Here is a 27,387-nt window from a genome sequence, read left to right on the forward strand (position 1 = left end):
AGTAAGCACTCAGTAAATGCTGCTGATTAATTGAACTGTCGCTTTCCCTTCGAATTTTCAGTGTAATATGAACGAAAGGAAGGGGAACCCAAGGTGTCTTTTCTTGTAGGGGCATTAATTAATGGAAGCTTACAAGCTTTAAAATTATCTGTCTGTATATGGACATCCATTTTGGCTTCTGCTTCCCGACCTTTTTGCAATACTGCACTGCTTTCTTCCTTGATGACATTTTTAATCTCCATCCACATTTTCTCTGGTTCCTTGGCTTGTGAGATTTAAGTGCCTCAGATCGATTTTTACCAGATCCTTCAAAGCAGGGGGAATATTCGTCAGGTCATATTTGAGCAGTTGTTAAGGCATGATTGATCTTTCTAAGTTTTAACCTGAGTTCACACATTGACAGCTCATGATCTCTTCCACGATCCTCTCCAGGCCTTGCTTTTGCTGCCAAAATGGAACTCCTCCATCTCCAAATAAAATAGTCCATTTGATTTCTGTATAGCCCATCTGGTGAAGTCCATATATAAATGAATATATAATCTATCTAGAGAAATGGCTATGTCCGATTTCTTCACAAATTGCCCACAGCCCATAATCCCTCCCGACCTGCCAGGATCCAGGGTGTGAAGAGCATGAGCTCAGAACCACAAGGAAACCAAAGAAACATTACTCCGGGAAAGTTAAACCAGCACTTTAAAAAATGGTATTTTGTTAAGTGCTTACTCTGTGCCAGATACTGTACTAAGCGCTGCCCCTTTACCAACTCGCAACCTGACAATATGGAATTGTCTTCTCCATACTTTCTGTATGCAGTTGGCACAAAATGAGGAAACAGTATTCATAGGATGACATTTTGCATACACAACGGAGTTAAGAAGGATGCAGAAGAGCTACCAAGCAAGATGGAAAGTTGGCCCAGAGTCTTGACATCTTCATTTTCTACTTCCAAAGCAGGAATAAAATAATGGATTACTACTCAAGTCACTGCCTCCCCTGCAATATACTCATGTAATTGGGATTTTTGCTCACAGTGGCCAAAATGGGCCAGCCCTCTGGGTGCTGGAGAAAACCCCTGAAATGCATTCACCCTAGCTTTAATGCCTCTAAATGAGGAGAAACAGAGCCACCTAACAACTTTGGGAATCACCTTTCACAGTTAAGTGGGATGAGCGAGCGAGTCCAGCACTGATTAGTGTCTTAGGTTTCTTGGGAGAGGGTTCAAAACTAGGTGTTGAGGAGGAACCTCCAGGGCTGAGAATTCAGCCAGAGACTGCATATAGGTCAAGAGTTTGTGGGAGTTTGGTGTAGTGGATAGAGTGCGGTTCTGGGAGTGAGAAGATTGTGGGTTCTAATCCTGACTCTGCCACTTGTTTGCTGGGTGACCTTGGGCAAGTAACTTTCCTTCTCTGTGCCTCAGTTACTTCATCTGTAAAATGGGGATTAAGACTGTGAGCTCCATGTGGGACAGGGATTGTGTCGAACCTGAGTTGCTTGTATCCACCCCAACGCTTAGTACAGTGCCTGGCCCATAGTAACTGCTTAATAAATACCAGAATTATTATTATTATTAACTGCCACAAAGAATAATTTTGAATGGAATGCTTTAGGAATAGAGATAGGGAATGATTGATGAGATTTTTTGGGAGGAAAAATCAGCAAGTTTTCAGAGTAGATTGGTTGTGAGATTAGAATGACAGTGAGGAGTCCAGGATGATGCCGATGTGGCAGACTTGGGTTCCAGGAAGGATGGTGGTGTTGTCCTATACTAAATGCAATTGATGATGATGGCAATGAAGATTTCTCACACATTATCTTATTTACCCTGGCAAGACCCCCAAAAAGGAATTAGGGGGAATTATTAAAAAAAACTTGCAAGCATGAATAGGGCAAAATAATAATGACAATGTGGGAAATGTGAACTATCAGCACCCATAATAATACGGGCCATATCATCACTTATTAACATTCCCAATTTTACAGGGTCTTTGTTGAAACTTTTCACAACATCATTTTCTCTTTTTACTTTCAATCCAGATCATTTATTTTTCAAAGACTTTCTTGAAATCCTAGCTACCAGTAATAAGTCTCAAGTACAAAAAAACCTTCGATAATGTCATGGATTACATAGAGCATTACATTATCCATCACACTTGTCTTTTGCAAGTGATGCTTCCCAGATTCACTCCAGCAACTTCCAAACCTCAAACACCACTGTCTAAAACAACTAATCAGCATATGACAACAAATGCTATTAAGTTAAGACGGTCTTTTGAAGATGGCGCTGTTCTCTCACACATAAGGATTACATCAAGAAAAACTGAAAACTTGAAAAAAGATATATCAGCCTCTCTTTGCTTCAGTTTTTAAAGTGTATCTGTTGCCAAAGTCTCATGGGAAAGGTGTGTGTTCCAAGGAGTTCAAATTTGTACTACATGCCTTCAAGGTTTTTTTTAATGGTATTTGTTAGGCACTTACTCTGTGCAGTGCTAAGCACATAGTATAAAATGCTGGGATAGATACAAGTTAATCATGTTGGACACAGTCCCTGACCCATATGGGGCTCACAATCCTAAAGCCCATTTTACAGTTGAGGGAATTTAGGCACAGAAAAGTTAAGTGACTTGCCCAAGGTCACACAGCAGACAAGTGGTGGAGCTGGGATTAGAAATCAGTTCCTTTGACTGCCGGGCCTGTTCCACTGGACCATGATACTTCTCTTCTGAATACATTGGGTCTTGATTTTGTCTCTCTCACAAACGACCTCTTGACACCTCCCTCCGTCTTCATTTCTGACAGACCACCACTCTCTCCATCTTCAAAGCCCTTCTAAAATCATAACTCCAAGAAGCTCTCCCTGACTAATCTCTCATCTCCCCCACCCTATTTTCCCTACTCTTCTGTTTCAAATATGTGCTTAGGTCTGTTCCTGGTAATCACTGTGGTATTTGTTAAGTGCTTACTATGTGCCTAACACCGTTCTAAGCACTTGGGTAGGGTACAAGGTAAGCAGGTCATCCCACTTGGGGTTCACAGTCTTAATCGCGGCTTCAACTATCACCTCTACGCTGATGACACCCAGATCTACATCTCTGCCCCTGCTCTCTCCCCTTCCCTCCAGGCTCGCATCTCCTCCTGTCTTCAGCACATCTCCATCTGGGTGTCTGCCCGCCACCTAAAGCTCAACATGTCCAAGACTGAACTCCTTGTCTTCCCTCCCAAACCTTGCCCTCTCCTTGACTTTCCCATCTCTGTTGACGGCACTACCATCCTTCCCGTCTCACAAGCCCACAACCTTGGTGTCATCCTCGACTCCGCTCTCTCGTTCACCCCTCACATCCAAGCCGTCACCAAAACCTGCTGGTCTCAGCTCCGCAACATTGCCAAGATCCACCCTTTCCTCTCCATCCAAACCGCTACCCTGCTCGTTCAAGCTCTCATCCTATCCCGTCTGGACTACTGCATCAGCCTTCTCTCTGATCTTCCATCCTCGTGTCTCGTGTCTCTCCCCACTTCAATCCATACTTCATGCCCGGATTGTCTTCGTCCAGAAACGCTCTGGGCATGTTACTCCCCTCCTCAAAAATCTCCAGTGGCTACCAATCAATCTGTGCATCAGGCAGAAACTCCTTACCCTGAGCTTCAAGGCTCTCCATCACCTCACCCCCTCCTACCTCACCTCCCTTCTCTCCTTCTACAGCCCACCCCGCACCCTCCGCTCCTCTGCCGCTAATCTCCTCACCGTACCTCGTTCTCGCCTGTCCCGCCATCGACCCCCGGCCCACGTCATCCCCCAGGCCTGGAATGCCCTCCCTCTGCCCATCCGCCAAGCTAGCTCTCTTCCTCCCTTCAAGGCCCTACTGAGAGCTCACCTCCTCCAGGAGGCCTTCCCAGACTGAGCCCCTTCCTTCCTCTCCCCCTCGTCCCCCTCTCCATCCCATCTTACCTCCTTCCCTTCCCCACAGCACCTGTATATATGTATATACGTTTGTACATATTTATTACTCTATTTATTTATTTATTTATTTAACCTGTACATATCTATTCTATTTATTTTATTTTGTTAATATGTTTGGTTTTGTTCTCTGTCTCCTTTTAGACTGTGAGCCCACTGTTGGGTAGGGACTGTCTCTATATGTTGCCAACTTGTACTTCCCAAGCGCTTAGTACAGTGCTCTGCACACAGTAAGCACTCAATAAATACTATTGATTGATTGATTGATTAATCCCCATTTTACAGATGAGATGCCTGAGGCACAGAGAAGTTAAGTGGTTTGCCCAAGGTCACACAGCAGACGTGGCAGAGCCAGGACTAGAACACATGTCCTCTGACTCCCAAGCCCGTGCTCTTTCCACTAAGCCTTTTCTTCTCTACTAATGGCATTTATTGATCACTTACTGTGTGCAGAGTACTGAACTAAGCGCTTGGGAAAGTACAATAAAATAGAGTTGGTAGACACGTTCCCTGCCCATAACGAGCTTACAGTCTACAGGGGATAACAGATATTAAAGTAAATTACAGATAGGGCAACTAACAGAGTATAACGATATGTACATAAATGTTGTGGGACTGGGGATGATGTCTCCTCATATTTCCTAGTTCTTCAATTTTATATCTCCCTTCTGCTTGCAAGGTTCTTGGCATTTCTACTGCCACACCCCAAGATAGGCTTATCATATTTTAACTAGCTTCCTAGAAAAGAACTGATCATCTCTCTAGGGGTATTTCATTTCTAGAACTATATTCATATGTTATATTTGACATCAGGCATGAATCAGAATAAAAATAGGGAAGGGAATTCAGCTATGAAAAAAGTATTCATCATTAATCATATTGAATTACCAAATCTATTGTAGAGTCTCTCATTTGACAGTAACTGTCAGGATCCAAATATCTCTTTAAAATGTAATTTAAATAAATCTATGTATATTAAGAACTGCCTTCAATTCACAATTACCTAGGAACTGATTGTAGTTTGTGTTCTGTCCGTGTTCCTCTCTTTTCCTCCGTACCTGGCTTTTGGCCATTACCATTTCTCATTAGCTTTGAGGGCAAAGTATTAGGGAATGTCAGTGAAACTCCAAAATCAGCTCACTTTTATAAAGCCGAGGACAAGAAGAATGTAAAATCCAGTGACGTAAATGAGGTTTTGAGTTATTCTGCAGATCGAATGGATGTATACTGTCAATCAGTCCATCACCGGTATCTATTAAACGCTCACTGCGTTCAGAGCGCTCAATGAATGAATGAACAAGCACTATTATTATTATATGTAATATGTTACCATACATTCCACATTATATAATAATAATAATAATAGATGAGATCACTTGATCAGTTTTTAGACTGTGAGCCTACTGTTGGGTAGGGACTGTCTCTATATGTTGCCAATTTGTACTTCCCAAGCGCTTAGTACAGTGCTCTGCACATAGTAAGCGCTCAATAAATACGATTGATGATGATGATGATAATCAGCTGATCGACTGCTTACTCTCCCCGCTTCATAACCTTACTGAAGGCCCATCTCTTCCAAGAGGCCTTCCCAGGTCGAGCCCCACTTTTCCTCAACGCCCTGACTCGCTCCCTTTGCTCTTCCCCCCGGCCCCACAGCACTTGTGGACATAGCTGTCATTTAATTCACCCCTTTGCTCTTCCCCCTTCCCAGCCCCACAGGCCTCATGTCCAGATCGGTCATTTTATTGATTTGTATTGCTGTTTCTGGAGACTGCGAGCTCGTTGTGGGCAGGGAATGTGTCCGCCTGTTGCTGTACGGTGCTCTCCCAAGCGCTTAGTTCAGGGCTCTGCCCCCGTAGGCGCTCCATAAATCGGATTGACTGGCTCCTCGGGGCCGCGGTCTCCACGGCAACCGGCGGCCCAGCCAACAAGGGAGGAGGCCCGCGTCACGTGACCTGAGTCAGGTGCCCGCTGCCGCTGGGGAGAGGGCGGAAGAGGCGGAGGGGAGCCGACCGGAGCGGAGCCGGGCTGCCCCAGAGGGGTCGGGGCGGGGGGTTCCCCCGGCTGGTTTTCGGGGCCCGATGCAACCGCGGCGGCCAAACGGCTTCGATGGCTTAGGTTACCGAACTGGCGGCGGTGGGCGGGAGGAGCCCGGGGCGTTCGGGGCTGGTTTCCCCGCCAGGCCCGACCAGGCCCACTGGGTGACCGCCCCACCGGACATCCCCGGCAGCCGCAACCTCCACCGGGGTGAGCAGACCCCGCAGTTCGGCCCGGCCGCGGCGCCCACCCCGCTCGGGGAACCCGGGAGCCTCAACGAGGACCCCGGCGGCGGCAGCGGGCCCGGGAACAGCAACGGTGAGGGGCGCGGGGGGGGGCGAGCGGGGGGGTGGGGATCATCTGGAGAACCGTCGATCAATCGATACGGGGGGGGGGGGGGCGCAGAACGCTGGCCTAAGCGCTTGGGAGACGCCACGTCCGAGCTGACGGGCTAGAGGAGATTGCCATTCCGAGGACGCCAAGATCAACCCCTGGGGGAGAGCTGTTGTTAGGGGCTGGGCCTTGGAAAAAGCAACAGACAAACAATTGCGGGCCAATTGCCACGATCGCTTTCTCCGGCCTTTTATGACCGCGGATTTCCATGAGGAGACGAGCTGTGGGCAATGATATGGGGCCTGGACGTTTGTAGCTGGTCATTCTAGAACGTTGTCGAGCGAGATCCTCATTTGAGAGCTGGCTTTATTTCCCTAGTACCCTCTCTGATGAGCTCTCCCATCCGGCCCTGGGAGATTCCTGTCGTAATATTTGGCCTCCATCGGCTCCCACTCCTGTTTCCCCCGAGATAACTGTAATTCTCCCTTCATTCTCCCGCTCCCATCCCATGAATAAGGCCCTAGTTGTTCAACTAGTCCTCTGAGTGACCTTGAACAGGTGATATTAATCTTTATCCATTTAAATTGGAAGTAGCACCCCCTGGTATTTTTGGTGTTTGTTTACCCTATGACAGGCACTGTGCTAGGCACTGTAGATACAAGATAATCGGGTTGGACACAGGGCCCGTTCCCCCATGGGGTTTACGGTCTTAATCCCCATTTTACAGATCAGGTCATCATCAATCGTATTTATTGAGCGCTTACTATATGCACAGCACTGTACTAAGCGCTTAGTCACTGAGGCACAGAGAACTGACTCGCCTTGTATCTACCCCAGTGCTTTGTCCAGTGCTTGACACATAGGAAGTGCTTAACTATTCCCACAGTTATCGTAGCTTCTTCCAGGGCTGTTGCAAAAATAAGTGCGAAGAAAAGTTCTTTGTGAATTAAAGACCGGACAGTTATCTGGATGACTAGTTATCTGAGCTGTACATTTGGGGCTAATTCGGATACAGTAAAAAAAAGTTAGACAAAATTAGGAAAATTACCCATTTGAAAGAGCCAACCAAGTTAGGTTGTTATCAGGATGGTTAAATCATTTGAACTGGCCCCCATCCAGTTAGTTTGGACCATCAGCTTTTTTAAAATTTATTTTACTAGAAATTAAAATATGGCCATCAGTAGTCGGTGCTGCCTATTTGTTCTTCATTAGAACTCCGGGGTACTCTGTTATCTGACTGGGTTCATGTTGTGCATTATCCACGCCACTTGTTAAGGCAAAATTTGTTGTCATTTTTTTGTTCGTTGACAGAACACTCGAATTTTCAGATGCCATACAGGAGGCATGATTGCACGTTAAAAAAGGTTTAGGCAAAAATTCAGGGACTGTTGGAAGAATCAAGTTGAAGAAGGGTAAAAAGGGACTTCACCCTCCAAAGCAGGTTGAGGTGTCCAGTTTACAATAGCATACCCTGCGGGCAGGGGAATTTTTTTTTTCCTGATTGACAGTGTTTGCTGTGCTCATTGGGTGGTGAGCAGGGCTTGAGGTGCCTTGTGACATCACCTGCAGTGGTCTCCAAGGGAAAGTTTTTGTTTTGTTTTTAAATCTACTTGGACCAAGCAGTGTGGCCTAGTGGAAGAACCACGGTCCTGGGAGTCAGAAGACCTGGATTCTAATCCCGGCTCTACCAAATGCTTGCCCTGTGACCTCGGGCAAGTAATTTCACTTCTCTGTGTCTCAATCCTCCCTTTCTCTTTCCTATTTAAACTGTGAGCCCCATGCAGGACAGGGATTGGGTCCAACCTAATTCACTTGTCTCTACCCCAGCACTTAGATCAGTGGCTGACACATAGTGAGCACTTAGCAGATACCATTAAAAAAAGGAATCCTTCCTCCTGATGTATGTACGCTGGCATAACTTTGCTAGTCACTAAAGCTTAAAAGCAGTGGGCACATATCATTTACAGTAGTCACTTGGCCAACCCATTTGTAAACTTTAAGAGGAGAGAATAGCAAAACTGAAAATCCACTGCTATAACCATAAAAACAAAAAAACTAGAAGTCATAATGAAGCCTGTGAGTGTTCTGGTGACCTCACTACAGAATCATGTAGGCAAAAGAAGAGAGCTGAAATCCTCAACTTCATGCAAAATGTGGACCATTGTAATGCATGAAGCAAAAGTCTCTGAAAATTGCATATGCAAAGCTTGACTAGGCTGTGATCCAGTGGTGTAAATGGGACACCTCCCTTGTCAGAACCAACCTGTGTAGAACAGGTCAAGTATTTTCTCCACTCCCTAGAAATGGAAGAGGAGTTAGAACCATCTTTTGGATAACTCACTAGATGGAAGCATCATAGCATCCTCAGAGAGCTGAGCTGAGTGAAGCTGAGTGCTGACAAATAAAACTAACAGGGGACTTAATAAAAGTGTTTTGCAGAAAATAACTTTCAGCTGGTTCGGTATGCAATGCAGTTGAAACTGGACTTTATTGGAAATGCCTTCCAAGCAGAGCATTGGCATTTGAAAAAGAGCAAGCCCCTGGGTACGTAATGTCGAAGGAAACATGGACTGTTCAATATTCAGAGATTGCTTCTGCCTCAAATTCATGTCACAGGGTAATGAACATTTGAGGGAACGTGATTTGCCAAAATATGTTGTCCTGCTTCTTGAAAATGCTCCATCCCATCCCAGTGGGGAAGAGCCAGTATCTGTGGATGGAAGCATTTTCATGAAGTATCTTCCCTCCAGTATCATATCCTTGATTAAATTGCTGGATCAAGGTGTGATTAATTCCCCAAAATAACGATACCTGACCCTCTTGCAATGCCCCATCCACAAAATCGACTTGAAGATCTTCGCACAGAACTATGTTTTCTTCGGCCCGTCTTGGACTGCGGAAGGATGTGGAGCGCATTTGAGCCAATCGTTTGAGGGCAAAGACGGTGGAGGATCATTTGTGTTCTGGTGGAAGGAACTGGAGCTGGGCAGACTGGCACGGAATAAGTGGTAGAAAGTTTCACCGATCCATTTGGAGAGTTTGAAGGTAGCAAGGATGTCGACCAAGAAAATGTGTTTAGAATAGCTCTGTATGGAAACCAACCATGGCTACAAGGCCCTAGCAGTAACCCAAATCCTACCCATATCCAGGAACTTCCAAAACCATCTTCAGATGAAAAGGAAGGCATCGATGTGTCCTCTCCAAGACGCCGCCTAAACTATGGAATAAAAGCCACTGAAGTTGAGCGGATAAGTCAGTTGGAAGACTGTTCAAGATTCGTCTTGTTCAGCAGATGTAGTTTGTCTAAAATCCCTGAAAAGTAGGTTTCCTCAAAAATCCATTGAATCTTAAAAAACTGCAATTGTTACGTGATTTTTCAAATTTTAGTTGTTTCCTTCATACTGTACTGTAGCGAATCACACTGTACAATATTTTAATTAATCTGTAGCCAATGGACACATCTGTGCCAGGAAAATAATTAAACATCATTGTTTTGAAACTAATAACCTATGCTGAGTTAATGTGGGTTGCAAATTTAACCTGTATTGTGCTTTTCAATTATCTGTGTTTTCTGCTTTTCCAGCTCACTTGAGGTGGTTAGGCCAGATAATTGAAAATATACCGTACAGGTATACCCCGTGATACAGTGGGGTTATGTTCCCTTGAAAAGGTATTTTGAGTAGCTGTATCATGGGGTACCTTTTCCTGTAGACTTATCTTGTTATACATTATGATCCGTTCTAGAACTAACCCCAAAGCGACGGCCACGCTGTACGGGTAAGGACAGTAAATCCCTCTTCTCCCCCTCCCCTGTTCCAGGTGACTTTCCTGCCCCACAGCCTCTCCACACCCTGAACTTTCACCTTCCCACCTCCGTCTCCTCAGTCTGTCCCCCTGTGCCACCTCCCCCCATCCCCAATTCAGCCCCCTTGACCAGCTGGGGATTTTTTAATAATCATAAACTTTATTTTTCACTTCAGTGGCAATGGCCACCACCCCTCCTCTTCCCCCTCCCTAGATCATCCTGTCACTCCAGTCCAGTATTGACGTGAGGGAGAGGTGTCAGTGGCAGCAGCTGCCACGAAGGTTAAAATCAATATAAAGCTTAAAAAAAAAACTGGGCTGGCCTGGTAGTGTGGGGATGGGGGGTGCCGAGATCGAAAAAACAAAGATAGAAGACACCAAAGCTGGGTGAGGATGGGTAGAGGAATGGGCAGGAAAGTTTCTGGGTACGAGGCGTGAAGGGATTTACTGACCTGCAGCGCTTGGCCGAAGCACTGGGGCCAGCTGGATCACCCGCTGGGGTAAGTCACATGACTTGGGTTAATCGTGTTGCAGGGTGCTTGGAACCTGGGGGTGCCTGCACTTGAAAGGGCGTGGTTATGCAGGAATTGCTGTCTACTATGAAGGCGGCCCCTTCATTCATTCAGTCGTATTTATTGAGCACTAACTGTGCACAGAGCACTGTACAAAGCACTTGGGAGAATACAATAGAACAATGAACAGATCCATTCCCTACCCACAAGGAGTTTACAGTCTAGAATTACGAAGTGTCTCTTATAGGAACCTCTTAGTTACAGACAGGCCCCTTGATTACCTCAGTTCTTTCAGCAAGCAAACCTATTGACTGCCAAACCCGAGTCTTCCAGCCGCCGGACCTTGGTGATATAACATTTTTAAATTGCAAATACCGGGGTCCCATAGATTACCTGACCAGGGCCCGGGGTGGTTCATGAACTCCAACATAGGAAGCTGATTCCTGGAACACAGGACAACTAGGAAATCAGTCCGTCGATCAGTGGCATTTATTGAGTTCTCACTGTGTGCAGAGCACCGTGCTAATGAAACATGGAATGTGTGTGTGCCTTCATCTCCAGCCCGGAGGAAGTGAGAGGGTGTTGTGGTTGCAGGTAGCTTGTGGGTGACAGGAGGCTCAGATGGGAGTGCTGCTCTGGATCTGAAAATTCATCAGGGGACACACCCTTCTCTCCCCTGTCCTCCCATCCCACCGAGGAGATGAGCTAGGTGTGCATGGGGGGAGGAAGAGGAGGTGGTGCCTGACTGCTGAAGTCAAAGTTTTCATCCCTCTGAACCACTGCAGGTGATTTGGAGGTGAAGGCTGTGGCCTGCTTTCACTCCTGGATGTGAGTGACACACCAAGCCCCAAAGGTTAGACTAGCATAGGTACAGAGATGCAGTGCTTGGAAAGTGCAAAATGATATTTGCCATCTTTGAGGGGATGGGGGGGAATGAAACCTGAAACACCCAAAAGGAGGGCTTTTAGTTGGTTGCAGGATCCATAATTTCTATCACTACAGGCTTCATAGACCTCTCATTCCAGCACATGGTTTTCCTTCAGACATTGAATCTGAAGCCACTAGCATTCAGATTGAGAATTAAATAATAATAGTAGTAACCTAATAAGCGCTTACTATGTGTCAAGCACTGTTCTAAGTGCTGGGGTAGATACAAACTAATCAGGTTGGACACAGTCCCTGTCCCACATAAAGCTCAGTTTTAATCTCCATTTTACAGATGAGGGAACTGAAGCCTGGAGAAGTGAAGCGACTTGCCCAAGGTCACACAGAAGACAATTGGCGGAGCTGGGATTAGAACCCAGATCCTTCTAACTCCCAAACCCGTGCTCTATCCATTAGGCCTTGGAGAATTGTAAAGGGTTTTGTGAATGCTGCATTATGATCATCCAAAATAGTCTATCCAATTCACTTCTTCAGCTTATTCTTTTTGCTTTTGTAGTTGTAAATCCTTTAAGCAACCGTATAGTTGAAAATGTTAGGGGACAAACTGGCCCACCATCGGGGCTCTTGTGACTTTGAAGTTTAGAGACCTGTGCTACATTTGCTTATTGCAAAATAGTCAAGACTGTAAATAGTACCCAACTCAGTTTCCAAGTTAGTAGACTTTCTGTGTGCGCTGGTAGAAAAATCATTTATTATCTGAGTAATTGGCTGTTTCTGTGAGTTAGAATTGCATCCCTAAAAATGGTGCAATATTGTTCCACAGCTGGCCACAACCTATGTAAATATAAAATTCCAACCTTCGTTTCCTGAAAAAAAAAACAAACAACAACCAATCCCCACTTCTTTTGCATGTTTAGCCATGTGGAGGGCTGGAAATAGACAAACTTTGTAGCCAGGATGAAACCCTACAGGTAACTCTGAACAGAAACCAACAGTGGGTAGTCCTAGCTATGATATTCCCTATATATGCGGCAGGACAATAAATTTTCCTCTGCCCTATTGGAACAAATAATATTTCATATCATGAAGATGAGATAGGAGGATGAAGAAATGAAGCTCTTCGAGGGTAGGGATTATGTGTCTCACCTCTATTGTACTCTTCCAAGTGTTCAGTACAGTGTTCTGCACCCAGTAGAGCTCCATAAACACCATTGATTAATTGAAGTTTTCCAACTAACTGTCTCCAGTCTTCATCAATGGCATTTATGGAGCACTTACTGTGTGTGGAGCACTGTACTAGGCACTTGATTCTTGGTAACAGATGATTAGTTGAACAAAGTTCCCCCGACATCAGTAGACACTAAACATGCCATAGGCCCTGTTTGGAGGTAGGAAGTGGAAAAAGGAAAGAATTCCTTTTGTTCCAAGATAGCTCCACATGGAGGGCTTTAAATGCCACTTGGCTAAATTTGACCTTCTCATCTTCCCTCCTAAATTCACTCCTGATTTTCCCATTTCAGTTGACAACACCATCTTCCTGTCCCAGAAGCTTACAACCTTGGTGTTTTTTCTGACTCTCTCATCTCACATTCAGTCAGTTGGTAAATTCTGCCAGTTTTTACTCTGCAGTATCTATCTCCTTAATCCGTTCCCCTCTGTCCATACAGCCACCTACCTTATACAATTTTATAGCCTGTCCCGACAACACTACTTGATCACCAGTCTATTCACTGGTCTTCCTGCTGCCATCTTCTCGCTAATCTTCAGTTTGTATTACACTCTGCTGCCTAGATCATCTTCCTATAGTGTTGTGAATATTACTCTCCCCCTTTTTTTAAATGGTATTTGTTAAACACTTGCTATGTGCCAGACACTGTACTAAGCCCTGGGGTGTAGATACAAGATAATCCAGGTTGGACACAGTCCCTGTCCTACATAGGGCTCACAATCTTAATCCCCATTTTACAAAGTAACTGGGGTCCAGAGTAGGGAAGTGACTTGTCCAAGGTCACACAGAAAAGTGGCAGAGCCAGAATTAGAACCTAGGTCCCCTGACTCCCAGGCTTTCCTGTAGGCCACACCACACGCCGCTTCCACTTCTCAAATGATTCTTCCTCTATAACAAATTTCTAGTCTCTCCTGACCGCTGGCCTCAAACCTCTTCCTAATTTACATATCATTCCTAATTTGCACCTCTTCCCAATTTACATATCTCTCCATGTCATCTCTCCCTAATGCACATACCTTGTTTTCTTCACCTGTTATATCCCAGATACTGCTCTTTGCTTCTCCCAAGCTAACCTACATACTGCTCCTTGCTCCCAACTCTTCATGCCCTTTCACATGCCTGGAACTTCCTCCCCATTCACATCCACCGTACTACCCCCTTCCCTGTCTCTGGGATCATCTGTACCTACTCCTTTGTATCACAAGTGCTTTTACAGTGCTGTGCCCACAGTAAGTGCTCAATAAATATCATTGGTTGATTGAAAACTTCCGCCTGGAGGTATTCTGCAATTCATTTCCACCACCCTGATGATGGCATCCTAATGGGTGAAAAAGCACTTATGCACTGTATTTATTCTTTTGTAAATATATTGCTATTACCAGTAATTTGCTGAATATGCTCATTTTGTGTCTGCCTGTCTCTCCCATTAGATTTGAATTTCTTTGAGGGTAGGATCTGTGGCTTTTACTTTGTACTCTCTGAAATGCCTAGCACAGTGCTCGGCACACAGTGGACACTCGCTAAGTACAAATGAATGTAGTGATTACCTAGTGAACCTAGTAATGGTCCGAAATGTGTCTTGTCCACTCTCCAGAGATTTGTTTCCTGTTGATGATATTTGTGTCCACTCATTTAAAACAAAAAGAAAGGTTCTTTCTGCTTTGTCATTTGTTCAGAAATATTTTCAGTGGTCATATACTGATAAGCATGTTATCCAAAATCCACTGGTAGTACTAGGATTCCACTCATTAGCTTATCCCAGCCCTATTTGGCTGAATTAGTAAACTGATACATTCCAGTTTGCTGAAACAGTATGTAAGACTGGGTGAGGTGATTCATTTTATTTTTGCCCTCAACCAAGGTTAGTGCTATGTAATCTTATTTTTCTTTCAGATCAATTGAATAGATTTGCCGGATTCGGTATTGGGCTTGCAAGGTAATGAATTTTTCTTAAAATCTGCTTCTTGGTAATGTAGAAGTTGCTGCTTTTCAATGTGATGTGCTGTTTCTGAGTTTATGAAATTCCTCCATATTCTCAGGTAGGATTCAGTCAGCTAGAGAAATATGGAGGAAGGAGTGTTACTTTTTCTTAGAAAGAAATACTCCAAAATTTCAATTTAGGCTTGCCAGGGAGTGGGGCGAGACTACTGATTTATTGCCTATAGTTCATCAAAAAGTCCTAGGAGCCGGTATTGTGGGAGTTTTTTTTTTTTGAACTCCAAAGAATAAGTGCTCGCCAAAGAAGGTTTTGCTCACTACAAACTGGGACAAAATACACCCAAAGCTAAAATCCTATTACCGCCCACCCCTTTGACTGCGGAATTATTTTAGAATTCTTATCCGAGGGCAACAATATAAGTATCTGTAGGACTTTCCTCTAGTAAGTTACAATTTTCCATTATACAAATAGGCTGTGTAACTCTGAGCAGAATGGTAAAAATTAGATGGATGTTTATGGTGAGGTGGGGGTGGGCCACATTTGGGCAAAGAAAGTTTTCATTTCCTAGCAACTGCCTAAAAAGTGTTCAGAAAGTAATGCCATAACATTATGCTGAGTATAAGATCACCATTTTTTGGGGAGTCACCTAACATGTTTGAATGAAATTGTTGTGATCCAGTTTGTTTACAGAGAATGTGTTGGCCCATCCATGCATTGTTCTTCGCCGCCAGTGTCAGGTAAGTAGCCACTCTATTCTCTGACTGACTTGGGGTAGAGGGGGTAAAGTGGAAGCTTCCCAGTTGTAGTTTGAAGTTGAAATGAGGTATAACTGGTGGAGAAAGTTATCTTGTCCCAAGTGAAGCTTGGGAAGATCCAGGATCTAGCTTCTTTCCGTGGAAACTGATGATCTTTTTGTATTTGTGCAGGTATTGCATATTAGGCAGTGGTTCCCCAAATTGAGGATTCAAAGGGGCGGCAGAGTTTTGAGCTCTGGGACCATTGGGAACCTCTCCCTGCCTGTGGAGATAGGAGCAGAGTTGGTGTAGGAAGTACAAAAGCTCCTTGCCTCCCTACAACAGCCAGGAATAGTGGTGCAAAAACTTGGAGAAAGTGTGCTGCCCCTGCTTAGGAGACTCCCTTACGATGAGTAACATCTCCTCAATGCTAAAATAAGGTGGCTGGGTGAATAGTCTGCAGAGGATATTTTGAATCTAAGAGCGTCACTGCTGTAGAAAAGGGCTAGATAGTCTTAAGCATAGCAAGTAGGTTTCTTTAACCTTTGTGAGCCTGAACTAAAGATGCTTTTTCCTATGTGGAATTTTATAGAATGATTGCTTATTACTCTATTTATTTATTTTACTTGTACATTTCTATCCTATTTATTTTATTTTGTTGGTATGTTTGGTTTTGTTCTCTGTCTCCCCCTTTTAGACTGTGAGCCCACTGTTGGGTAGGGACTGTCTCTATGTGTTGCCAATTTGTACTTCCCAAGCACTTAGTACAGTGCTCTGCACATAGTAAGCGCTCAATAAATACGATTGATTGATTGATTGATTTTCAAACTGTATTTCTGGAATTGTTTTGATATCTTGTATTGCCCATGGACTTTGTCTAATCTCTGAAAGCAGCATTGCCTTTATAACCATGAATTTTTTAAAACTTCATTTTTTTTAATACAGGTTAATTACCATGCTCGGCATTACCATCTCACTCCATTTACAGTTATCAATATAATGTACAGCTTTAACAAAACCCAGGTGAGAATTGATGTCAGTCTGAAAACACCCTTGAAAACAAATTATGTGTGATTATTTCATCTGGGAAACTATTCCTGTTTGTTTTTCTTGCTTAGAGTGTTTACATAGCACAGTTATCAGAGTGCAGAATAATTCCCAAATATGGCAAAAATGAGTCCAAATTAGACTTCCTCCTCTACCAGCTCCATTACAGTCACCACACTTAAAAATCATAAAGATAAGTCAGTTAATGACTTAGGAATACCCAGCTATTTCCACTGAGAAGCGACACCTCACTGTGAAACTAGAGCAAGTTAAAGTGCAAGAGAAGTGTGGGCAATAACTGAATGTGTGATAACATGTGCCTTGAATGCCTATGATAACATGTGGAACTTCACTCTTTGTACATTACAGGGTCCAAGAGCCCTTTGGAAAGGAATGGGGAGCACATTCATTGTTCAAGGAGTTACACTTGGAGCAGAAGGAATTCTTAGTGAATTCACATCCTTGCCAAGGTATTTTCTTGCATTGTTTTTTCAGGATTCCATTTCGTAAAATTCTTGTGAATTTAACAAAGGAAAAATCACCTTGAATCTGCTGCACAGTGGAGTGACCTCGGAGGGAAGTCAGAGGACAACAAATTATGTCGAGGTGGAATAAATCTAAAATTGTGGGGCGGGAAGCGTGTGTCCCGATTCTATTGCAGTGTACTTTCCCAAGCACTTAATACAGTGCTCTGTTTTACCAGTAAGTGTTCAGTAATTACTACTGATTGATAAGATAAAATGTTCCTATTCTTGGTAAATTATTCATTCAATTCTATTTGAGTGCTTACTGTGTGCAGAGCACTGTACTAGGCGCTTGGAAAATACAATTCAGTAATAGAGACAAGCCCTGCCCACACCAGGCTTACAGTCTAGAAGGAGGGAGACAGACATCAAAACAAGTAAACAGACATCAATATAAATAAATGGAATTGTAGGTATATATGCAAAGGGAGCAAGTCGAGGTGACGCAGAAGGAAGGCAGAGCTGAGGAAAAAGGGGACTTAGTCTGGGAAGGCCTCTTGGAGGAGGTGAGCCTTCAGTAGGGCTTTGAAGCGGGGAGAGTGCAGTATGATGTTGCAGTCTGAATGCCTATTCGTAGAATTTTAACAGACTTTACCCAAGAGGATTACTTCTCGAAGGTCTTTTGAATGCAGTCACCAATTGGGCAAACAGTTTCAAAAGAAATTTTTGGTCATAAGAGAGTCTTGTCCCTCTACTAACCATGCCCCTCTCTGCTTCATGCCAAAACTGTTGATTACCCTCTTTGAATGCTTGGAACACCCTGACCTTGGTTTTACCAACACTGTCCTCTCCTGGTTCTCCTCCTACCTCTCTGATCACTCCTCCTCTATTTCTTCCGCTGGCTGCTCTCCCACCTCTAATTCCTTAGGTATGAATGCCCCGCAAGTCTCTGTTCTTGGTTCCCCTATTCTTCTCGTTCTTAATAATAAGAACAATAGTGGTATTTAAGTGCTTACTATGTGTCAGGCACTGTACTAAGCACCGGGGTAGATACAAGCTAATCGGGTTGGACACAGTCCCTGTCCCACATGGGGCTCACACTTTACAGGTGAGGTAACTGAGGTCCAGAGAAATTAAGTGACTTGCTCAGTGTCACACAGCAAACGTGGTGGAGTCAGAATTAGAACCCAGGTCCTTCTGACTCCCAGGCCCATGCTCTATCCACAAAGCCACAGCCAGTAGTATTTGGGTGCCTACTGTGTGCAGAGCACTGTTCTAAGCACTTCGGAAGGTAAAATAGAGTGAAGTAGACATGAGCCATGCCCTCGTCGAGTTTACGGCCTCTCGCTTGGCTCATGGCATAGCACTTAGTGGGCATTCAATAAATACCATTACTACCTACTGGTAGAAAATGTAGGAGACCTCAAGGGGAAGAACCTACTAGCTCCTGTTAGTTTTAAATTCGACTTTACCTTCTTCCCCCTTTATCTTGGGTTCTTTTTAATAACGATGGCATTTGTTAAGTGCCACATGTTAACTATGTGCCAAGCACTGTTCTAAGTGCTGGAGCACCGTTGGTCAGGAGGTAATCGTCAGGTGAAGTGGAAAGTGAAGTGTGCGGCAAAAGACCTCCCGGAAATTCAGGGCATTCTCCCAGACCTCCACTGATGTTTTCCCTATTATGAGTTCTCTACCTACAATCGTATCGCTGTAATAACTTGTTATAACTTTATCCGTGCTGTCACGCTACCGGCACCACAGTTTTATATAGCAGCAACAAGATCGTAACCCAAAGGTAAAGTCTGCTGTCTGATGCCGTGCTCGTAGCATTTATAACGCGAGGCCTCTTTCTTAGTGTTCCTTTTGCCATGTCCAAGCTTGGCAATTGACTGAATTGTGGCTCTAGTGTATTCTAGCTGCATAGGCCAAATGGCAGTAATTTAATAGCAGCCTTTCCTAGGGGGCCCTTTGAGTCTTTCAAGAGGAAGGACAGTTACATTTCTGCCTAAAAGTTCATTGTCTTATTGAGCATTTACTCTGTGCAGAGCACTGTACTAAGCGCTTGGGAGAGTACAGTAAAACAATAGACACATTCCCTGCTCACAATGAGATTACAGTCTAGAGGACGAGCTCCTTAGCCTGAAGAACCTGAATAGAGACACAAAAAATAATTGCTTGTGCATCGTCTGTGTTCATACTGAACTTATAATTCCCTTCCTTGAAATGAGTATTTTTTGGAGCTCATTTGAGCATAGGGAATTTTAGATTGGTGTAATTTAGTATAAATAACTGTCAGATCTGTTTTGTAGAATGTACTGTTTTGATATTTCTCAAGGACAAGTTCCATACTGAACACAGGTAGAGCAGACAAATTGCAATGCAGAAACACCAAACTAGACTTTTTAATTAATGACTGGAAGAGATAGATGGGTAAATGGCATTTATTGAGCACCTACTATATGCAAAGCACTGTACTAAGCGATTGGGATTGGCTAATAATATAACATTATTAGCGGATACATACCCTGTCCAAACTGAGCTTACAGTCTAGAGGAGTCATGCGTTTGCTAAGATTTTTTTATTTTTGTATCAATTTATATTCTCAGAGCCCTTTGGAGGCTGAAATATAAAATATCACCTTGCAAATGTCTTCTCCTCTTAAGCACACGCTAAACTTCACATTTTCTCTGTCAAGGTAACCCATCCCAAAGACAGCCCATGTAGCTATAATATATCAGTAGCCACCACGATGATAATCCAGTATTTTTATACTGCAGTTGTTGCTGCCCAGAATGAAGTCTTGAATTGTTTTCTAGAACCTCCAGCAGCAAATTGGAACAGGGACTGTGTCCAACCTGGTTATCTTGTATCTACCCCAGCGCATAATGCAGTGCTTGGTACATCACGTTTAACAAAATAACACAGTAAAGTTTAAAAAAAAACAAAAAAACAAGTGAAACTCTTTTTGTCTTTCAGGGAGCTTTCCCACAAATGGAGTCTCAGACGAATTGGAGAACACCTTCTACTGAAAGCGTGAGTAGTGTTATCAGAAGACAATACTGTTTTTGTGGTGATGGGTTCTTGTAAATTTCTGTTGGAAAAAGTTGGAGACAGTGCCAATTGCTATTAAAATTGTCCCGGTAATAAGTGAGCAAGCATGTAAACTCAAAAGATCATATCGACTTACAGGTTGGGGGGAACAAAAATTCCTGAGGTATTTTGTCAGACTGATAAATGGTTACTGAAGCCCTTTGCCTTCTGAGTGTGTATTTACATATGTGTATGTCAAGTGAATGTTGTTTAATAAGGAAAATCAGATCTGGAAATAGACTATTTTCCCTTCCGTGGTAGCCTTAAGAGGTGAGCAGATTGAAAGCCATAAGAATATTAGGACAGTGGGCTGGGGCTAACTTGGGTGTTATCTTCTGCAGGTAAGTTAGACTTTCCCTTCTTTGCTCCTTGCAGATTGTGGTTCCCACTATAGGACATCTTAGCCCAGGTGAGGCCAGTGATGATCCATTCACCCAGAAAAATCATTGCTGGCAGGACCTTTTGCAATCTTGGAAAGCTCTGATGTTTCTTTACCAAAACACAGCGAATGTAGAACAATACCTTTGAAAAACCAAGTGGTTTTCTTTAAAGTACATCCAAGGGATTGTCCATACCTCGGAAGTTTATTTTATTGTGCCTGGTTCAAGAATTGGTCAGGCCATGTGAGTTGAATATGGATAATTGATGTTGACAGTTCGCTAACTTTGGTCTACGTGTCCGGATCTAAAAAAGAGAACCAAGATTCAGGACGGAGATTTCAAGACATAGGTTTTCACCTCTGGTTAGCAATATGTAGGTTATTTAAGGAATCAGTCAAAGCTGCCCCATTTGGGAGGTGAATTTTAAATGTCAGGAGAGAATCTCTCTAGACTTTGTTTTCTAATTGCTAGAATATTTGAACCTTAGTTTAGATAATCTGAGGTAAATTTCTTTAGCTTTCTTATTTTGGCAACCAAAATAACACAAAGATCGTGTTAGGCACAGATGATTTGCGAATATAGTAAGACAGATTTTTAAAGACAGAAGATGAACAGGCTGTTTACTGTTTTTCTTTGAATCCTACAGCCTAACTTATGTGGTGGCAATGCCTTTTTATTCTGCAAGCCTGATCGAGACCGTGCAGGTAAACTGTGTTTCTACGTTTCTGTGTTTTGGCTCTTGAAGGAATAATAACTGTGGTGTTTGAAGGAATAATAACTGTGGTGTTTGTTAAACGCTTACTTTGTGCCCGGCACTGTACTCAGAGTGGGGTAGGGACATTGCAGTCAGATCAGACACAGTCGCTGTCCCACGTGTAGCTCTTGCAGTCTGGTGGGGGGGGGGGGGGCGAATGGAGAACAGGTATGCAATCCCCATTTGACAGATGAAGAAACTGAGCCACAGAGAAGTTGTGAGTCGCCCAGTTTCACACAACAGGCAAGTGGTGGAGCCAGGATTCGAACCCAGTCTTCTAATGCTGCTTCCACCAGCCCACTCTTTTTCCATTACCATTGATGTTTTTGTTTGGCAAACGTATTTTTGGAATGTATAGGCGGAGTACTATGTAAGCCATGATGCAGCAACTCGATACAAAGGTACATTTTAAAACCCCAGGGGTGTGCTGTTTCAGGGAGAATTAGGTTATCCTGGTTTACTCTTCCTAATGTCATTAGACCCAGTTGAAAGACTCAAGACTTGTCACTGAAGGAAGGATATGATCACCCCCTGAGGGATTCTCCTGGAGTATGCAAGCTTTCTAGAAAGGAGAAAATGTTTTCATCAATCAATGATATTTATTGAGCACCTACTATGTGTGGAGTACTGCACTAAGCGCTTGGAAGAGTACAGTACAGCGTAATTAATAGGCACATTCCCTGTCCATAGTGTTCATTGAGTGGTGACCGCGTATTTTTTTCCAGTACACCTGACGATATATCAATCAATGGCATTTATTGAGCACTTACTATGTGCAGAGCACTGTACTGAGCCCTTGGAACAGTAAAGTACAGCAAAATCAGTGGACGTGTTCCCAGCCTGTAACGAGCTGGTTTGAAGCATGCCAGTTGCTCGCCTTGAAGATCATTTCTTTGTGACGTTGGGTTGCTTTCCACTTTAAACCACACGATGGCGCCTCAGGAATACCAAATAAAGTTTAGCGAAGCAGTCCAAGACCTCCTGAAAGTAGTTGGGAAGAAATTAAGTAACAGTGAACAGCTTCCCGTCTTCCCTCTCACCTCCCCATCCCCTTTCCATCTAAAAACCCTCCTTAAATTGTTATAGAGTGTGCTTCTAGTGGACAGCGTTCAAACATTATTCTTACAATCTCTGTCTTTGAAATTTGGTGTCCCGCCTTGGGCCATGGGCTTCCGGTCCCAGGCTGGCAGTGCCCCCATCCCCAACAATGGGGGAGAGTGAGAAGAGCAGGCTCTCCCCACCTTCCTCCTCTCCTAGATTGGGTACAAGGGTGATCGAGAGCTTTGTGAGTCAAGGGATCTAGGGACTGCTGCACAGTGTTGTTACGTACACAGAATATCACTTTCCCATCGTGCATGTTGACCTTCTTCGCAGTGGAGGTGTGTTTAAAGAGCCCAACCTGAGACAAGCCAGCCCACCTGCCTGGGTAGGTCAGCAAAAGATCCGAATGGTCATTTTGCCTTATTTTGTAATTTGGTTGCAGAGTGAGATCATTCGAGATAATCCTGGAATTCTGGAGTGTGTCAAAGAAGGGATTGGCCGAGTCATGGGCCTGGGAGTGCCTCATAGCAAACGGCTGCTCCCGCTTCTGGCTTTGACCTTTCCCACCGTGCTGCATGGAGTCCTGCATTACATCGTCACCTCCATTATCCAGAAATGTGTCTTGCTGATTCTCAAGCGGAAGCATGTCCAAAGCCAAGCCACCGAGAACATCAGTTCTGTGCAAAGTATGTTGGATGCTTATTTCCCAGAACTGATCGCAAGTTTTGCTGCCAATCTCTGCTCTGATGTCTTGCTGTACCCCCTGGAGACAGTCTTACACCGTCTTCATATCCAAGGAACACGCACGATCATTGACAATACAGACCTTGGCTATGAAGTGCTCCCAATCAATACTCAGTATGAGGGAATGAGAGACTGTATCAATACCATAAAGCAGGAAGAAGGAATGTTTGGTTTTTATAAAGGGTTTGGTGCTATTGTAATACAGTATACGCTGCATGCAGCTGTTTTACAAATTACCAAAATTATTTACTCTACACTGCTTCAAAATAGCATCTAAAATTGAGCCCCAGCACCAATCCATCCAGCTAATAGATCTTGGACTTTTATCTGTCAGAGTACGTGGAGAGGAAAGATGAAATGAAAATATCAGGGGAAAAAAAGTATTTCTATGAAATTGTGGGGGGAAGATAAGCACCCATGATGATTTTTTAGCTTTTTTAAAAATATAACTTAGATTCCAAAACTTGAATTAAAAATGATACTCGCTGCCCATCTCTTGTCTCCTATTTTTGAAAAGTTCTGAAATTAATTTTTTTTCCAATCTTGAAGTGAAAAATTTTGTAGAGGATAATCTGGTAATTGCAATCTGTAGATTGTTCTTAGAATGGCATCTCCAGTTGAATTACTCAGTGGCCCTGAACAGTGACCCATCCGATCAGATCATTGATATTTTTTAGCTTGAGCAGCCGAATTGCACCTGCCGTGAAAAGAAAGCCGGAGGGATTACTCTGTAGAAACGATAAATCTGAGGCCACTGAGGAGCGGGGTTATTTAATTGGGCAGTATCCTTGGGTGATTAGTATGAGAAAAGTCTTGAAACGCCCACAGCCTTACAATTTCCAGGCCTTGTCTCCGATCAGCTTTTTCCTCTTTTTACCTGTTTCTCTAATCTTTACCATCGTTGGGACGATTTTTGGCCAGGCTTTTCTTCTTGCAAGTCATCGACGTTAAATCTTCAAGAAAGTAGACTTGGAGGTAGAACAGAAGGTGACTTGCTTCTGCACATCTAGCGCTAATTTTGTCCAAGTTCAAAACCTCTGCTTTGCTGATAGGCAACAGCTATGTGAAAGAGCAAGAGCCGTAGGTATTTTTAGAGCCACTTGTCAAACATTCATTACTCTATAAGATGTATTTGTGTACAAATAGAATAATCATAAAACTGGCGCCTAACTTACAAATTTACAGATTTTTTACTAGTTGTCATTCTAACAGCAGACTCATTGGCCTTTCATTTCTGCAGTTACTTTTCTTCCAAGAGGTGCAAACCAAACAAATTTGGTATTTGTGTCCTCTCTCAGATTTGATATTTCAATTTTTGCTAAATAATCAGTCTTCAGAATTTTCTGTGTCAGAAGCGGAGCGGGTCCTCTGGAATATCAAAGAAACTAAATGAAATTATGTTGCGTTTTTTGGTCATTGTAGATTGCCTTTTTTCCCTTGGATTTCATGAGTGAAAGTACATTTTAGCAAGTACAACTGATAGGGTTGTTGAAAGAATCCATTTTAAATGACAGGAAAGGTCTGCCTTCTCTTAAATGAACGTGTGTGATTAGTTTCTTGATATAGTTATCTGATAAAGTGATGTGTATTTAACTGAACACTCATTATGCACTGTATAGCTTAATTTTTTTTTCCTCTGTAAATGATCCCCGGTGGAACTGTGAACCATTTGGTACCCTGAAATGCAGTGACTTCTGAAACTTGAATATACTTGAACTTACTTTTGAAATGTAAGAAATCACTGCAGCTTGTAATTTATCTTGAATTGTCATATTCTGTGGGAAGTTACATTGTAAAACAAAACGGGTACACATATAGAAAATGATATAAGTGGAAAATATCTAAATGGTGTAAAAAAATGAATAAATCAGGACTCTTCACTGTCTTGTAAGTTTTCAGTTTAAGGTGTGTTTTTAAATAATCATAAGTCCTTAGGATTTTTAACTGGAATGCCACATGAAAAATTGGAGGAAAAATCCAAAATAAAATTTAGAAGCAGTAATACTGGTCAAATATTCTATTCTCTGCTACATTTTAGGGGTTTAGTTTTGTTTTCCTCTGCCAGACTATTGATTTGCTATGTTTGCTTTGAACTTACAACTTGCAACCATGGCAAGTTGGGAAGCAGCATGGCTTAGTGGGTAGAACCAGGGGCTTGGGAGTCAGAAGGACCTGGGTTCTAATCCTGGCTCTGCCACTTGTCTACTGTGTGACCTTGGGTGAGTCACTTCACTTCTCTGGGCCTCAGTTACCTCATCTGTAAAATGGGGATTAAGACTGTGAGCCCCATGTGGGACATGGACTCTGTCTAACCTGATTAGCTTGCATCTACTCCAGTGCCTGGTGCTTAACAAATACCAAAAAAAGCAAAAAACAAAAAAACTGGTACCTTTTTTTTGTTTTTAAACCAAGGCAGTATGTATTTGGACGCATGGAGAAGGAGATTTCCAGTAACACTAAGTATACATCTGTAATTGATTTTAATGTTTGTCTCCCCCTCTAATAATAATAATAATAATGGCATTTGTTACACGCTTACTATGTGCAGAGCACTGTTCTAAGTGCTGGGGGGGATACAAGGTGATCAATTTGTCCCATGTGGGGCTCACAGTCTTAATCCCCATTTTACAGATGAGGCAACTGAGGATCAGAGAAGTTAAGTGACTTGCCCAAGGTCACACAGCAGACATGTGGCGGAGTCGGGATTCGAACCCATGACCTCTGACTCCCAAGCCCGTGCTCCTTCCACTGAGCCACGCTGCTTCTCTAAACTCTAGACTGTAAGCTCTATCAATCAGTGGTATTTATTGAGTGCTTACTGTGTGCAGAGCACTGTACTAAGCGCTTGCAAAAGTACAGTGCAACAAAGTTGGTAGACATGTTCCCTTCCCACAGTGAGCTCTGGGCAGGGAATGTGTCAACCAACTTTGTTTTATTGTACTCTCCTAAGCGCCCTGCACAGAGTAAGTGCCCAATATCACTAATCGGTTGATTGATTACAGTCTAGCAGAAGAGTTTACAGTCCTGTTAGGCCGTGATGTGTTTGCCCATTTGCATCCTGATCTTCCTACTTGGGAAGGGACAGTAAATCTCTCCATCAATATTCATTCACTCAATTTATTGAGCACTTGCTGTGTGCAGAGCACTGAAAGCACTTACTGTGTGCAGAGCTGCCACCACTTCACCTGGGGGATGCTGGAAGGAAACCAGATTAGCCAATTGGCCTCCCTCTGTTGCTCCAGGACCCTGTGGATGCCAAGATGAAGTTAGTCACACGCTTGGAAATGCCCTTCTTCCTACTCTTCCTGTGTCACTTCCAAAAAAGGGAGCAATTTACTTTGTCCTCCTTAAGGAGCAATGTGAAATTTTTGTCCCAAAGGGAAAAAAGTTATCTCCCATTTACAGAGAAGCAGCTTGACCTTGTGGATAGAGCACAGTCCTGGAAGTCCAAAGGACCTGAGTTCTAATCCCAGCTCCACCACTTGTCTTCTCTCTTCACTTCTCTGGGCCTCAGTTACATCATCTGTAAAATGGGGATTGATTGTGCACCCCATGTGCAATGGGGACTGTATCCAACCTAATTAGCTTGTATCTACCCCAGTGCTTAGAACAGTGTCTGGCACATAGTAAGCACTTAGAAAATACCATAAGAAAATTTAGAAATAGACAACTAGAATTTTAGTTCTTGTCAGCAAATGAAGCATGTGAACAATGCTGCTGCTTAATAACAGTAATAACATAAGTAGGATCTAAAAACTTTAGACTTTGCTTTTGTCTTATTAGTGTAGTCACTGGCATCTTTTACCTTTGTAGCTGGGCCCTGGTGTTCTTTTTAAAGGCAAGAATTCTGATTGGAGTAAGTTATTTTTGTTTTATTTGCCTTAGACTGCTTTTGATATGGCCCTTAGCCCCATTGAGTATTTTAAGTATGATGCTAACCTAGTGGAAACTCCTCTTGCTGCAGAATGTCTTCCAACTGGCAGCGGATCTATGTGAAGACATTTATTTGATAGCTAATATCTCAGTTAATATCAATGAAAATCACAGGCTTTTGGCCCCAAATGATGGTGGCTTCATTTGGCTTGTGAAAGCAGAGGAGAGCCAGAAACAAAGGACACACCCCATTTTCTAAACTCTGGGAAAGGATACGCTTACACGGTGTGTAATGGAAAAGCACTCCCTGCATTTTTCACCTCGGAAAAGAAAAGTCCTTTTGTGAAATGCCTTCTATCACTAAGGAAAGTCTCATTTAAGGTTCAGATTATGAAAGGTGCATCAGTATGAAGAAGGCTAATTCTGGTGTCTGTGGCTAATGGTTTGTCCTAATTGCTACTGAAAAACCTCCCAGGATATTTATTACTCAAACACTTTCATAAACAGGACATTGTGACTATTTTCGTGTTACATCACGTTGAATATAGTAGTACGCTGAGTTAGTTTGTG

At 43.3% G+C, this 27,387-nt stretch overlaps 1 protein-coding gene across 1 annotated transcript; it reads left to right on the forward strand.

Annotated features, from left to right (window-relative positions):
• The first annotated feature begins 5,982 nt into the window (after positions 1 to 5,982).
• Positions 5,983 to 24,835, forward strand: SLC25A46 (solute carrier family 25 member 46). Its single transcript, XM_038770226.1, has 8 exons — positions 5,983 to 6,307; positions 14,645 to 14,687; positions 15,370 to 15,427; positions 16,370 to 16,447; positions 16,841 to 16,941; positions 19,912 to 19,968; positions 21,052 to 21,109; positions 22,643 to 24,835. Exons 1-8 carry the CDS (start codon positions 6,034 to 6,036, stop codon positions 23,219 to 23,221), a joined length of 1,248 nt encoding a protein of 415 aa, XP_038626154.1. The 5' UTR covers positions 5,983 to 6,033; the 3' UTR covers positions 23,222 to 24,835.
• The last annotated feature ends 2,552 nt before the right edge of the window (positions 24,836 to 27,387 follow it).

The sequence above is a fragment of the Tachyglossus aculeatus genome, chromosome X3 (assembly GCF_015852505.1).
Source record: "Tachyglossus aculeatus isolate mTacAcu1 chromosome X3, mTacAcu1.pri, whole genome shotgun sequence".
Taxonomy (NCBI): domain Eukaryota; kingdom Metazoa; phylum Chordata; class Mammalia; order Monotremata; family Tachyglossidae; genus Tachyglossus; species Tachyglossus aculeatus.